The 13,936-nt window shown below is 45.4% G+C and overlaps 1 protein-coding gene across 1 annotated transcript in view; it reads right to left on the bottom strand.

The window, feature by feature from the left end:
* The window catches only part of HSD17B12 (hydroxysteroid 17-beta dehydrogenase 12), a 159,499-nt gene that overhangs the window by 39,464 nt on the left and 106,099 nt on the right, over window positions 1-13,936 (bottom strand). The window contains exons 5-6 of the mRNA XM_069091458.1: window positions 4,637-4,701; window positions 3,581-3,625 (exon numbers count right to left, since the gene is read on the bottom strand). Coding sequence (XP_068947559.1) covers window positions 3,581-3,625; window positions 4,637-4,701 — 110 coding nt within the window. The remainder of the gene's footprint in view (window positions 1-3,580; window positions 3,626-4,636; window positions 4,702-13,936) is intronic.

Below are 13,936 nucleotides of genomic sequence, written 5' to 3'. Positions count from 1 at the left end.
TGAAACCACCCTGATAATCAAGTGCAATAATCAATTCCTCATTTTATAGATAAGGAAGCTGAGGCTCAGAGGTTAAGGGGCCTGCCCATAGTCACCCTGCAGTACGGAGCCAGAGCACGGTAAAATGAGACTGGTGCCTCACGTCCTCACGCCAAGGGCTCTGCTTTAGCATACTACGCTGACGCCTGACATATATGTGTGTGCACGCATACATGCATGTGTATGTGTGTACCCATTATAGATCACTCTTCATGCAGTATCGTTTTGGAGCCCCAAATTTGAAAATTCTGAGTAGATACAAAAATAAGCCATATATGGCATTACCAAAATAGACATTACTCTGAAGCGGTAACATAGAATGGCACAATCAATTTTTTTCCTAAAACTTAAGCCATCTCAGACACAAAGATCTTTCAAGGTGTTGCTGTTTAAGTTTTTTTTTTTTCCCCAAATAGCATGCTTTCCCAAAAGTGTCAGCATCTCTCAGATTTATGGGCAATCCCCTAATTTTTCCAATGAGGTTCTACCATATTTTTGTTCCCACATGAACCCTTCTTCCTAAGGATTTGGACCACCCATCATCGACCTAATTAAGTATACAGCAGTTGACATGACGACCCTGATCTTTCAAGGCTAAACATGTCCCCAGTGATTCCAAAATGCACATCCTGGTATATCAGAGGATTAATGGCTGATTTCAAAATGAATTAAAAAGGCAGTATCATATGCAAAAAACATCTCTTTAGAAAAAAATAATATGATATTGTCATTTACTTGTTTCCTATGGGAATCACCTTAAAGCCACAAAAGGGACAGAGCCTGATCTGCAGTTCTCTGAAACATCTAGGAGCCAAGTGCTGGGCAGAAGGCCCTTCCTCCCTGACCAGTCCAAGTCTCTCATGGTGGATTACCAAAGGGCTCCCTCTGCTGGTGCTCTGATGGCACATTCCACGCCTTCTGCCAAACTGAGAGCACCCTCAGTAAACACATATTTCATCAGTACAAGAACTGCAACATAAACTCTGCAAGGCCGCTAGGGAAAAGATGGGAACATAGAATTAGTTTCTCAAAAGCAGTCTTTGCAGGAGCTGCCTGCCCACAGTATAAGGATTTAAAGAAGATGGATCCTGTCCATTTGATACCCAGTACTTTTTCTGGTAGGAGGATAAGCTACATGCTTCAAATCTTTGTATGTTCAAGACTACACTAAAGTCTCCCCTAAAATATAATCATGTGCCCAGTACGATCACTCAGTCCTGAAGAACTGGACAGTCCATGTCGCTGCTCTGGTCCCTGTGTGGGTACAGGCACCACCTGCTCTGTTCCAGGGTCCCTGCCCCTGCCCCACCATGGCACTGAGTGCTGCCCTCCAGTTCTCTCATCTGACCACAGAACAAGCCCTGGCCACCAGACCCTCCTTCATGGCTGAGAGGTCTGGCCCCACCCAATAGCACATCCAGGGGTGACAATCACTAACCTGTTCAATCACCTAGTCAATCAACCAACAAGCATTTATTAAGCTCTTACTGTATGTCAAGTACTGGAGATATGAATGAATGAATGAATGAATGAATGAATGAATGAATGAATGAATGAATGAAAGAAAAAGGATTAGGAGCTTACTGTGCATAAGCTCTGTGCCAAGCAGTGGAGATACAAATGAACAAATGAAAAAGGATTTCCTGGGAGCTTTCTGTGCTAAGCCCTGGAAATGCAAAGACAAATATGAAATGACCCCTGTCCTCAAGGAACTTACATTTTCCTAGGGGAGGAAATGTGTCCACATGTACAGAGGACTCTACAAAATCAATACAAGGTTGTTGGGGGAGGAGGCACCAGCAGCAGCTGGGGGCGGAAGAGGGGGTGGCAACGAGGGAAGACTTCATGTAGAAGCGGGGTGTGGCACTGAGTCGCGGAGGAAGCAAGGGATTCTGGGAGTCAGAGCTGAAGAGGAAGGGCATTCTTGGCATGAGGGGCAGCCTGAGCAAAGGCATGGGGATGGAAGAGAGAGTCAGGTGTGAGGACCAAGGACACTTTGGTGGAACTATCAGAGGCAGCTAGGGAGCACAATGGATAAAGAACGGGGCCTGGAGTCAGGAAGACCCAAGTTCAAATCCTGCCTTACACACTTAGTAGCTGTGTGAGCCAGGGCAAGTCATTTCACCTGTTTGCTTCTGTCTCCCCAACAGAAAACAGGGATAATAACAGCATCTACCTCTCATCTAGTGGCTGCACAACTACACAGGTTTCTGACTGTAAAACCCTCAAAGAACAAGCCCCAAGAGTATCTACATGGGCTGTGGAGGCCACAAAGCTGGCTGACTGGTCTGCAGCTTTCTGGCGTCAGTCCCCTGTGGCAAGCTGCAGACACTGCTATTTGTTTCCACAGCATCTGCAGGTCCAGCATCAGATTTCACAGAAAGGGGGCGATCGAGAGATCCCAGGCTCCCGAGCCCAGATTCCCAGGTATCAGATAATTTATTCAGTGGCCAGCAGAAGAGAGCTGTGGGCACACCCTCCTTTCCTACACTAGCCATGGGGCCAGGGCTTGAGAACAGTCTGACTCCACAGACTATGTGCGGCAGACCTTTGTTTAAATCAGGTGTCATGATTTCATTACCTTCGTGGACCACGGCACTTTCTACTATTTGCCTTTTTTCCTCCCCCCAAGTCCTCCTCCAATAAGGCCTCCTGGTGTGGCAGGAGCCTCAAGATCTCCAAGCCCAGGGTGGTAGAGCACAGGCTCTGGAGTCTGCTGACATGAGAGCCAACCTAGCCAGTTTCAGGGAGACACATCAGCCTGTGAGGCCCAAATGAGGAATCTTTCAGGCAGAGGAACCCCTAAACTTTCAGAGGCTTCCCCTATGTCTTAGTGGAGTGTCGACCTGCAGACACCCTCACAGATCGTCGAAGGCCTAGAGTTTGTATGAATTTGGAACCAGGCTCTCTCCCATGATGCCAATTTCATGAGGTCTTACGGGCATTCTCAATGACCTGTGGTAGTAAGCTCTCTGAGGGCAAGGAAGCAACCCACTTCTGTGTCCGTGGGGACTAGTCCCCTGCCCTACACAGACACCTCTTTATTTGCCAAATGAATAACCATGAACATGTAGCACAGGCCTCACTAGCCCTGCACGTGAGGGAGCCCAGTGACTGACCTCCTCTGTGGACTCTGTAGCTCCCCCAGTTCCAAGGCCTTAGTCCAGAGTGGGGATCTCTTTGGCCTTCACACCCAAGCATTACTAACATCAGTTAGGCCCTTGGTTACAGGTTCCTTTGGGTTAAGATACGAATAACCCAAACGATTTCTTTTCTTTTGCACTGGCATGCCCTCTAGCATGTTTCTTGCAGATCTGCCTTCCTGAGTATAGATAACTTGAACTAATATGAAAATTAACTAGCATTCTCTTACCACGTCTCAACAGGGCAGCAGGAAGCCAAAATTTCTGAGGGCAGGCTACATGGGACATGGTTTATCTGCCTGTCAGTGATAATGCGTCGTCATGAACAAGCTCAGATCTCTCACTGTTTTGAAACAGAACTTAAATTGAAAACATGTATTAAGAAAGAAGCCACTTACCTTACAAACAGAGAAGATGTTAATGTTTATCAATTTATTGATAGTCTGTGAAAAAAAAAAAAAGAGACATTTATTTCCAAGTAGTTCATTTAGAAGTAACTATTGACATTATAAATCTATTGAAGGTGGAAAAGACGTCCTGAAATTTGCCCTGAGAATGAAGTTGTTAAAATGAGGGCATAAATGAGTAAGAATAAAAATAAAGTGTCCTAAGAACTCACATTTCTGCAGTATCTCATGGCTTACCAAGGGTTTATCTCACAACCCCTTGCATGGCAAGTCAGCAGAACAAGTATTATTATGCCTATTTAGAGAAAGCTAAGGAAAGTGAGGTAAGGAGAGGTGGAACAAAGGTCCCAATGAACTCACTGCTGCAGTGGACTCTCCCATGGGGTAATGTCACAGCCAGTACAGTTTCTAATCACATGGCGGAGTCGATTTCATCAGTCATCTGAGAAAAGCGCCATGCGAAGTACTGGGTTTTGTTTTTGTTTTGGGTTTTGTTCACTTAAGAGAGAAAACTATGTACCATTAATTAACTCAACAAAAGTCCCTGGACCTCAGGAGGGAGAGGCTGGTTTTGATGGCCTCTGAGGCCCCTTTTCTACTGTCATGCTCTCATTCAAATTAAAGTACACAACTACAATCATGTTTCTCTGACATTTCTATTCATGACACCATGTGATTTTGTGACGTGAGGATGCCCAGGTGAGAGTCAGGAGACTGGAACACGTCCTTGGGCCTGGCAGTTTAACTCTTCCCCCTTTGAGAATCACTGACTTCAGAGAGTCCATTCAACTTCAAGACAGATATTACAAGAGTTACCTTAACCTGAAAAATCATATGCACACTGTGCAAAATGCTCTGAAACACTCCTGAGAGTTAAAATAAGCAGTTCTTTCATTGACATGTTTACATAGTTCTTACTTAAGGGAAAATCATAACCACTTCAAGGAAACCATTTCTTCCATGTTAATGCTACCTTTACTGTGTCTGTCCTACCACAAGAGAGATTTTAAAATATTTGTTTTTAGAGATGTTTTAAAAATAGCTTACATTATCCAGGTCTGGAATATCCAGGAAGTATTCTGGATACTCATACGACATTCCCACATTGTTCACTGAAATAAGACAAAAATATTAGTTGTTAGTTTTCTGCCATGTATTTGAAAGATTCTCAAGAATGCTGAAATGAAAAACAGCCCCCTCAAATCTGCAACATGTAAAGGAACCTGAAATACAGACTAGCGAACTAAGCCTTGTGTCTTCAGATTACTCTCATTTCCAATACAAAAACAGAATTTTCGAGTAGGATGAAAACTCATTGGTTACTGCTTCATCTTTAAATGTCTTTGGAGTTTCTTTCACCAAAGAACTTAACACTTTTCCAAATAATTATCAGATTTCTGGATTATCAATTTACATTCCTGATCTGTATTTAATTTACCTTACTGTATCTAACTGAACTGTTAAAAGATAAAACCATCCAACATACTGACACCCCACTCCCCAACCTCAACTAACACTGCTAACTTGAAAACCTGATAGGAAGCAAATGTGACAGGGTTTTTAGCACAGTGGTAGGTGCTTAATAAATGTTTATTGAAAACAGGCAGTTAAGATCCCCAGGAATGAGGTTATGAATGGCTAATGTTGTTAGCCAAGCAAGGTTCCTCCTGCTAGTGAAATCTAGTGTCATGTGTGAATGACTTTTTTGTAAGAACAATGGAGTTTTGGAGGCAATGGGATGTGGGGGATCCCCTCTGACTTCATCTAGTACCACATTAATACAATATCAATTAAGAGTGGGAGCAGCTAATGGAAGTCTAAACAAAACTTAGTAAACAGAGAATTATTAGGAAAATGAAAGTTTAAGCAGATAAAAAGACAATGAAATCATGAGCTAAATGTTGGTAAAGGAAAACATGTCAGAGAATACTGTTTGTAGCAATGGTAGTAATACTAAAAGACTGAGCATGGCATGATGGAGGAAGCCCTGCACATGTAGACAGAAAAAGATCCGGGACCTGCCTTCATCTTGGCGGGAAAGACCCCTGAGGTCTCTAAACCTCAGTTTCCTCATCTGTAAAGTGAGGATAATGCTCACCTGCCTCCTCGTCCTTTCAGGACTGCTATGAGAATCAAAGAATCATAGATGAAAAGTCAAAGCTGGGAAGTGACCCTGGAGTCTTTCATTTTATAGCTGGGGGAAACAGAGACCCAGAGGAGTAGCTTGCCTGAAGTCAAAAAGCCACTAAGTGGGAGAGCCAAGATCTGAACCCAAATCTAGGCCTCTTCCCACCACTCAACCCTATGTCCTACAAATGAGATGGTGGAAACCCAGGATCAGAGATTTGGAGTTTAAGTGGCTCCCTTTCAGAAATGAGGGAGCTAAGGCCCATCAAGGTTAAGGCCACACAAACAGCAAGCAGCAGAGTGGGAATCAGAACCCAGTATAAATTGTAAACATTAAGCTGCCGCTGGTGGTGCTACTAGCCCCAAACCAGAGCACTTGGGGGAACCCCAGGAAATGGTTTTCATTCAGCCTTCTGAAAGTCACTTGGCTCCAGGCTCTCCAGAATTTATTTGCAAAAGCAGGGTAAAAGTCTTTGGACAGAACCCTGCCTAGAAGTTAGTAAACACAGGATGACAAAAGATAAAAATACTATCAAGGCTACTTTACCAAGAACTAGGAGAAACTAAGAGCTTCTTGTCTAACTAGGTTTTAATCTTAGTTACTGAAAAGGGTTCTGCTCCCAAACACAATCTCTGAATTCAGTCAAAGGTCACATGGCGAAGGCACAAACCTGGGAACATGCCCCACCTGGCTGCCTCTCTTTGCTTCCATTTTGTCACCTGGAAATGTAGGAAGTTGATTCAAAGGGTCAACAGGTGAGGGTTATCCCAGCAGCCTGAATGGCTCTGGTGAAAAAGCATCACCATGCAAACAGCACAAGGACAATCTTCCTCACCTGCTGAGTGGTGACTCCCTCCACACCCTAAAGACCCACATCACAGGTTGACACCTTTTCCCTTCCTTCTTACATAATCAAATCACTCCCACTGTCTTGCTCCCCTTAAACCCAGAATTTTTTCTGTATGATACTAGGCTCTTTTGCCAAACCCACAGGAAAACATCTGAAATGTCTTCCGAATCAGAAGCACACTTCCACTTAGCACCTGCATGAGCCTGGGGCAGCTCATCCAACATCCTTGGGTCTCAGTTCCTCATCTATCAAAGGAGTGGGCTAACCTACATGGTTTCTGAAGTCTCTGAATTTAAAATCAATGATCCTAACTTCGAGGATTTGCGATTTCGCCTGTGGGCACTCTGCCCAACCTTGCCAACTGCAGTAGCTCTATAAAACTGGCAGGTGATCATCCCAAACTGCCATGCTTAAAAAAAACCTAACAGACTGTGGTCAGGCCAGGGATGAGGTACTTCTCTGAATTTAGCTGGGCTGGCCCTCAGGTAACCAGTATATCATCTACCACCTCAGCCTGAGAGGTTGTTATTAAGGTGTTTGGCAAACCATGAAATAATATGAAAATGGGGCGGCTAGGTGGTGCAGTGAGTAAAGCCCACCCTGGAGTCAGGAGGACCCGAGTTCGGTTCTGGCCTCAGACACCTAAACACCTACACAAAAAAACTAGCCGTGTAACCTTGGGCAAGTTACTTAACCCCAATTGCCCTCCAAAAGGCAAAAAATAAAATAAAATACAAAAGAAATAATATGAAAATGTTGGGGCAAGCTCAACAACTCCTACTATGTGAACCTTGAGTATAGTAGGTGTTAATTTTCTTCCTTCTGCCTTCTCTTCTCCCTGGGAGGAGGAACCTTTGTAATAATAAACTTAGTCAAATAAAATAAATTCCCATGTTGGCCATGTCCAAAAACCCGACATTTTTAAAGCTCAAAAGCAATGATAAGAATTACAGAGCTTAAAACCTGGGGTGTTATCTAAGTGGCTTTTTTTTAACACTCCTCATGTAAGAGATGAGAAAAACAAGACCACAACAGATGACGTGGTGAGCCCTGGGCGCTCATACAGCCAATCTAGCCTTGGCCAGGTGCCATCTCCCAGGCTCAATATATTCAGGTTAGTCCTCCCTTCAGAATGTTTTTCAGGCATCTAGCAAAGCCCAACTGTTGCTGGCTGAAAAAGGACTTTCCTTAAGGCACATTCTGCATCTATTAGTTCTACCAAGAGGAAGCCCAGTGTAGTTCAGAAGAGGGACACTAGGTGGCAGCAGGAACCCAAGAGCGGGCAGCTGGTTGGCCAGGGGCACTGGCAGGGAAAGCAGAGCCCAGCCTGGGAGGGGGCGCAGGATGGCGACGGGTGTGCCAAAGAAATATTGAGATTATAATTCCAACACGCTGCTCGCTTAATCTCATGTCAAAGTGGGTGTGGGTGGTGCCAGCTCGGTCTATTCTGGGACTCATTACATGAGGATCCACCAGACACCCAGTGAATCCCACAAGTTGTTTTCACACCATTTGGATTTGTGAAATCTCTTCCCGACTGCAAGCACTTACAATGAACAGGGAAAAAAACTCGAAATCTCAATGGCTGGCTTCTCCCTGTTTGTGCCGTTGGCCCAGGGGAGAACGCCACTCTGAGGCCGCCTTCTTCACTGGGCTTTTCTTGATCCCCCCAACTACTCCTGCCCTCCCTGCCCTTAGTCACCCCAGAACTATTTGGTGTCAGACTATCCATCTTTTACCTATCACTTCTACCTAGAGATGTTGTTTGCCTCAATAGAATAAAGCTGTCAACGTATCCCCAGGGCTGGGCACACGACAGGCCCTTAATATATGCCTGGTGACTGGCTGAAGAAGGTGGGTTACTGCTAAGACTTCAATGATGTAGCTTCTTTACCCTCCCCCCTTCAAAAATAAACACCTCTAGGCCATCATCTTAGACATTTATTGATTTCATCATTCAACAGATATCGAGTGCCTGAAAATCCAGTTATAGGCAGGCACTGTGGAAGGTATGAAGGGGCCAAGACCTGGTCCCTGTCCTCATGAAGAGAACTAGGAATCATAAGAATTTATGAAGCACCTACTAGGTGCTGAGCTCTGTGTCAGGGGCTGAGACAAAAGTGAAACAGGCCCCCGTCCTCAAGGAGTTTTCATTCTGGGACAAGTTCATGATGACAGCTGGTAGAAAATGCAACAGAAGAAACACAGAATGCAGTAGCAACTCAGAAGAAGGAGACAGTCCTGAACTTTGTAGAGTTCAGGGAGGAAAAAGCATCTGAGCTGGACCTTCCAAACTAGTCAGGAATCAGAACAGGAAAACTGGGGAGGAGGTGGGGGCAGAACGGGCATTCTGGAGGAGGAAACGCCCAGGCCAGTCAAAGGTGTGGGCACTGAAGCACACAGAATGTATTCAGGGCACTGCCATCTACTACTCCTCAAATTGGCCCCACCCTCTCCTCCTTCACTCCTGTCTCTCCAGGTGAACCCTGGAGCTCAGCCCCTTCTGTCTGCTCCAGCAGACTGCAATCTCTACCATCCCCATACTCCCTCTCTCCAGTCTTTCCTTGTCTACTGTCTTCCTCCCTGCTGCCTACAAACATACTCATGGCTTGCCCATCTTGTCATGGCCACTCCCTCCTGTACTGTATCTCTCCTTCCCTTCCCTGCTAATCTCCCTGAGCAAGCCTTCCACATTAGGGGCCTCTATATTTTCTCTTCTCACTTCTAAATTCTAGAAATCTGACTTCCTGTCTCATTCAGCTGAAAATGCTCTCTCCGAAGTCATCAATGATCTCTTAACTGCCAAATGTAATGGCCTTGTCTTGATCCTCAGCCTTTTTCTGCTAGCCCTCCCATGGCTGATGGCGCCATCTCCGCTCTCAGTTCTGTGATACTGTTTTCTCCTAGTTCTCTTCCTCCCCGTATGACCACTCTTTTGAGAATTCTTTATCCAAGCCATGCTTGGATGACTTCTTCAACAAGAAAAGACTACAAGCCAAGACCAAAGTGGAGGGAGTGTTGGTGCATGATTTTCTGTTTGCAGATGATTGGGCATTCAGGGCAGCCTCTGAAACTGAGATGCAACAAAGTATGGATCAGTTCTCTGCTGCTTGGGCTAATTTTGGCCTAAAAATCAACACCAAGAAAACACAGGTGCTCCACCAGCCACCACCACACCATCCATATGTGGAACCACGGGTTATAGCAGAGGGAGAAGTTCTGAATGCTGTGGATAAGGTCACTTCCCTTGGCAGTGTACTTTCCAGGGATGTACGCATTGATAACGAAGTTGATGCACGCATTGCCAGAGCTCACTCAGTGTTTGGGGGCTCCGAAAGAAAGCATGGGAGAGAAGTATTAGACTGACTGGCAAACTGAAGGTCTACAGAGCTGTTGTGCTGACCTCATTGTTGTATGCCTGTGAAACATGGACAGAATGCCAGAGCCATTCCAGGAAACTGAATCGCTTCCATTTGAATTGCCTTAGGAAGATTCTGAAGATCACCTGGCAGGATAAAGCACCAGACACTGAGGTCCTTTCTCAAGCTAAACTGCCAAGCATTCAAACTCTGCTTCAGAGAGCACAACTCCAATGGGTTGGCCACACTGTTCGAATGCAAAACATACACTTGCAAAAAAGATTATTTTTATGGAGAACTCACATAGGGCAAGTGTTCACATGATGGTCAGAAGAAGCAATATAAGGACAATTCTCAAGGACTCCCTTAATAACTCTGGAATTATGTGACATGGGAGACACTGGCACAGGACCACTCAGCATGGCGTGCCCACATCAGAGAAGGTGCTGTGCTCTATGAGCAAAGCAGAAGTGAGAACTCAAAAGAAATCGGAGATGCACATTTAGAGAATCCACCCCACATGTTCACATGGGCTATTTGTGCCTGCCCTGTGGTAGCACATTCCAAGCTCAGCCACACTTGGACACACTGAAACTTGAGTCTAGACAACAACCACCATCCAGGTCATGCCTATTAACCTTGGGTGTCTGCTAAGGCTCTGTCCTGGCTTCTCTTTTCTTCCTCCACCATCTTCCTTAGTGATCTCTTCACTTCTCATGGATCAATTATCTCCTTGGAGATGCTTCACAGACTAAAATATCCAGTGTCTTTCCTCAGCTCCAATCCTGTCTTTCCAGCATCTCAAACTGGATGTCCCATAGTGTCTCAAACTCAACATGTCCCAAACAGAGCCCATATTTAACATGCAGACCCCCTTCCTACTTTTTCATTTCTGTAGAGGGCAGCACCATCCTCCCACTAACTGACCATGGATAGGATCCTTCTGCTCCTCATTACCACTCATACCTCTGGAATTGATTGTGTGACATGGGAGACACTGGCACAGGACCGCCCAGCATAGTGTGCTCTTATGAGAAAAGACACTGTGCTCTATGAGCAAAGCAGAAGTGAAGGAGCTCAAAAGAAATGCAAGATGCACAGATTTAGAGAATCCACCCCAAATGTTCACATGGACCACTTGTGCCCGACCGATGGCAGAGCCTTCTGAGCTCGTATTGGCCTGATCAGCCACAGTTGCACACACTGTAACTTGACTCTAACATAGTGATCTCATTTTGGTCCTCTTCGAGAGCAAAGGACAGCAACCAACCAACCACTCACCCCACTGGTTATCCAACCTGTTGTCAAGTCTTGCCATTTCTACCTTTGCCACATCTCTGCTCTACCTCCCCTTTTCTCAACTTACACCACACCTCAGCACATTTCACCTGGACCATTGTAGTAACCTGCTAACACGTCTCCCAGCTCTCCCTATTCCAAGTCAGCCTTGCCTCAACTACCAAAGGATTTTTCCTAAAACACAAGTCGGATCATGTCACACCCAGACTCGATGAACTGCACTGGCTCCCTGCTGTCTCCAGAATCAAAGAGAAACTCCGCTGCTGCCAGTGAAGACGTGCAACCTGACCCTTCCTCTCCGGCCAGTCTTCTTGCCACACTGCCTTCCTGGCACATGCCCCACAGAGGACACCATCCCCCATCTTTGGGTCTAGAATCTTTTCTCCCTCCTCCCATCTGCCTCTTGGCTTCCTGGACTCCCTTCCAGACTCAGTCCACATACTCCCCATCTTCAACAGAAGGTTCAATTCAGTTTTCTTTCTTACCTCTGACTGATCTCCTAATGGCTTTTTGCTGTACCATGCTTTCGTCTCAACTGTACATATATTGTAAGCATAGGGATTTCTACTTTGTCTCCTCATTAGAATGAGGTCCTTGAGGTCAGGGGCTCTTTGGGCACTTTTTTGGGGGGGCAGGGAGTGGATCTCCAGCCCTTAGCACAGGATCTGCCTTTTAAGAAATGTGTGACAACTAACCAGGCCAGGTTGGCCAGACAGCAGGGAGGCATGAAAGAAACTGGCAGGTTACAAGGCTGGAAAGGTGGAAATTGAAACTAGGGAGGTTCAATTAGCAAACAATAAGGAAAGACTGAGGGAAAGAAAAGGGCAATATGGTCTTGGGCATAAAAGTGGCACAACAACATGGACTTTATCCCTTCAGAAATGTGTGAGTACTCACCTGGGCTATGATTTAGCCACCCATCCAGAGCTGGGCCAAAGTAAAAGAGGAGTAGAGATAAGATGGGATGTGGCAGGCCCAGGAGAAGGGCCTAACAGGAAAGGACAGGCAGGGAACAGCAGGTGACCAGGGGCAGGCAGACAGTGCTGCCAGAGTCACAGAGAGGAGGCCAGGAGCCACGCTGTACACTGGCTTCCAATTTCTCTCAATCATAAGCTTCCAAAAACACCAATACGGGGCTCAAAATGGAAAGCGGGCAAATTTCCGACTAACTCTGAAAAAGTTCCACATTGTATCATTCTCTTCTATTTTTTAAATCATTCTCCTTCCCAGTCTTTTTAAATTAGCAAGGACTAGGAGATTTTTGCTCCTTCTAAGTAAATTTGCTGTTGGTGACCCCCTAAACTCAAGGTTTTCTATCGAAACCAGAAGCTGTGAAGACAACAATGGCCCATCAGAGGATGGGACTTTCCTGGTGGCCAGGGTGTGGGCAGAGGCAGGAAAGAGTGAAGGACCAGAGAGCTAAGGAGGTGTTTTCAAACAAACAATTTCAATCCTAAGAGTTGAGGACAGGTATACCAAATGTCCTATTTGTGCGTTCTATATCTAGCTATGAGATAATTCAGATTCATGTGAAATTAATGTCAGAAGGGCTACAGAAATGTTCTTAAAGCCCTAGTGCTTTTCAACATATACTAGATAAACTGAATTCTTCCTCATTCTATCACTTGGTTCTTCAGCACACAGAATCTCCATTTCAGTCACGTTGAGACATCTACACTAACCCAGCCCCAGCACTGACTCATCGAGAAGAGCAGAGGAATTCTAGCCCAGGCAGTTTCTCCATTAAAACGGACTGGGAGGGCCTGGGGAAGAAGACAGGAGACGCTTTACTATACAGCTCATTCCTCTCCAGGCTTGCACCTAGGGCTTCCTCCACCTCCCCCAGGAACCTCTTCCATCCTGGAAGTTCATTGCAGCCCTCAAGTAACTACATGGGAAATAGGCTCCTCCCATCTGGCCTCTACCTTGGCCTGGAAGACTCTTCCTAGAACATCCCAGGTGGGGATGGAGCCCAGGCCATGCCATGTCTTCATTCTCCTACAGGCTGCACTCTAGACTTTTTCTACCATAACCCAGACTGCCCTCTCTCCTGCCTTTCCCTTCTTTTATATACTGTCTTCCCCCATCAGAATGTAATCTCCTTGAGGGCAGAGACTGTCCTGCTAGTATTTATATTCCCAGGGCCAGATACGGAGTAAGCATTTAATAAATGCTAACTTAATTTTTAAAATTTAAAATAATTTAGCTTCATTTATCAGGGACTGGTTTAGTATAATTTTTTTTTAAAAATCAACTGGTTTAGGAGCCATATACCTTGAGGGTTAATGTGTGGTAAAAATAGATAGGTGAGGTAATTACCAAAACAATTCAGGTCGGAAACCCTACTGAAGGGAAAGCAAGGGGTCTGGTCTGGGATTACCCAGACTGCCTACCTGCAGATGAAATTCCCCAAACCACTGCTCCCTCCTCCTCCTCTTACCCCTCCCAGTTCTGCCCTCTCCCCAGCCCGAGCTGCTCCAACTGCCTCAAGTCAGAGGAGCTCAGGGACTCCCGGCAAAGAAAGGTTCTGCTTCCTCTCGTTTAACATATTGCTGCAGCTAGCACATGTTCATAGTCTGACAGATGATATTTGGAACACTATGCAAAACATTTTGCAAACTTTACAGTTTTCCTACATTTGCGAGAATCAATTTCTAAATAAAAAGGAGTTTACAAGGCTTTAAATTTGCAGTGGCTTTAATCAGAAACTG

The sequence above is a fragment of the Petaurus breviceps genome, unplaced genomic scaffold (genome assembly GCF_028583685.1).
Source record: "Petaurus breviceps papuanus isolate PSGF00001 unplaced genomic scaffold, PetGlider_PUasm1.0 188, whole genome shotgun sequence".
NCBI classification, from domain to species: Eukaryota; Metazoa; Chordata; class Mammalia; order Diprotodontia; family Petauridae; genus Petaurus; species Petaurus breviceps.
This window is presented reverse-complemented; position numbering and strand designations above follow the sequence as displayed.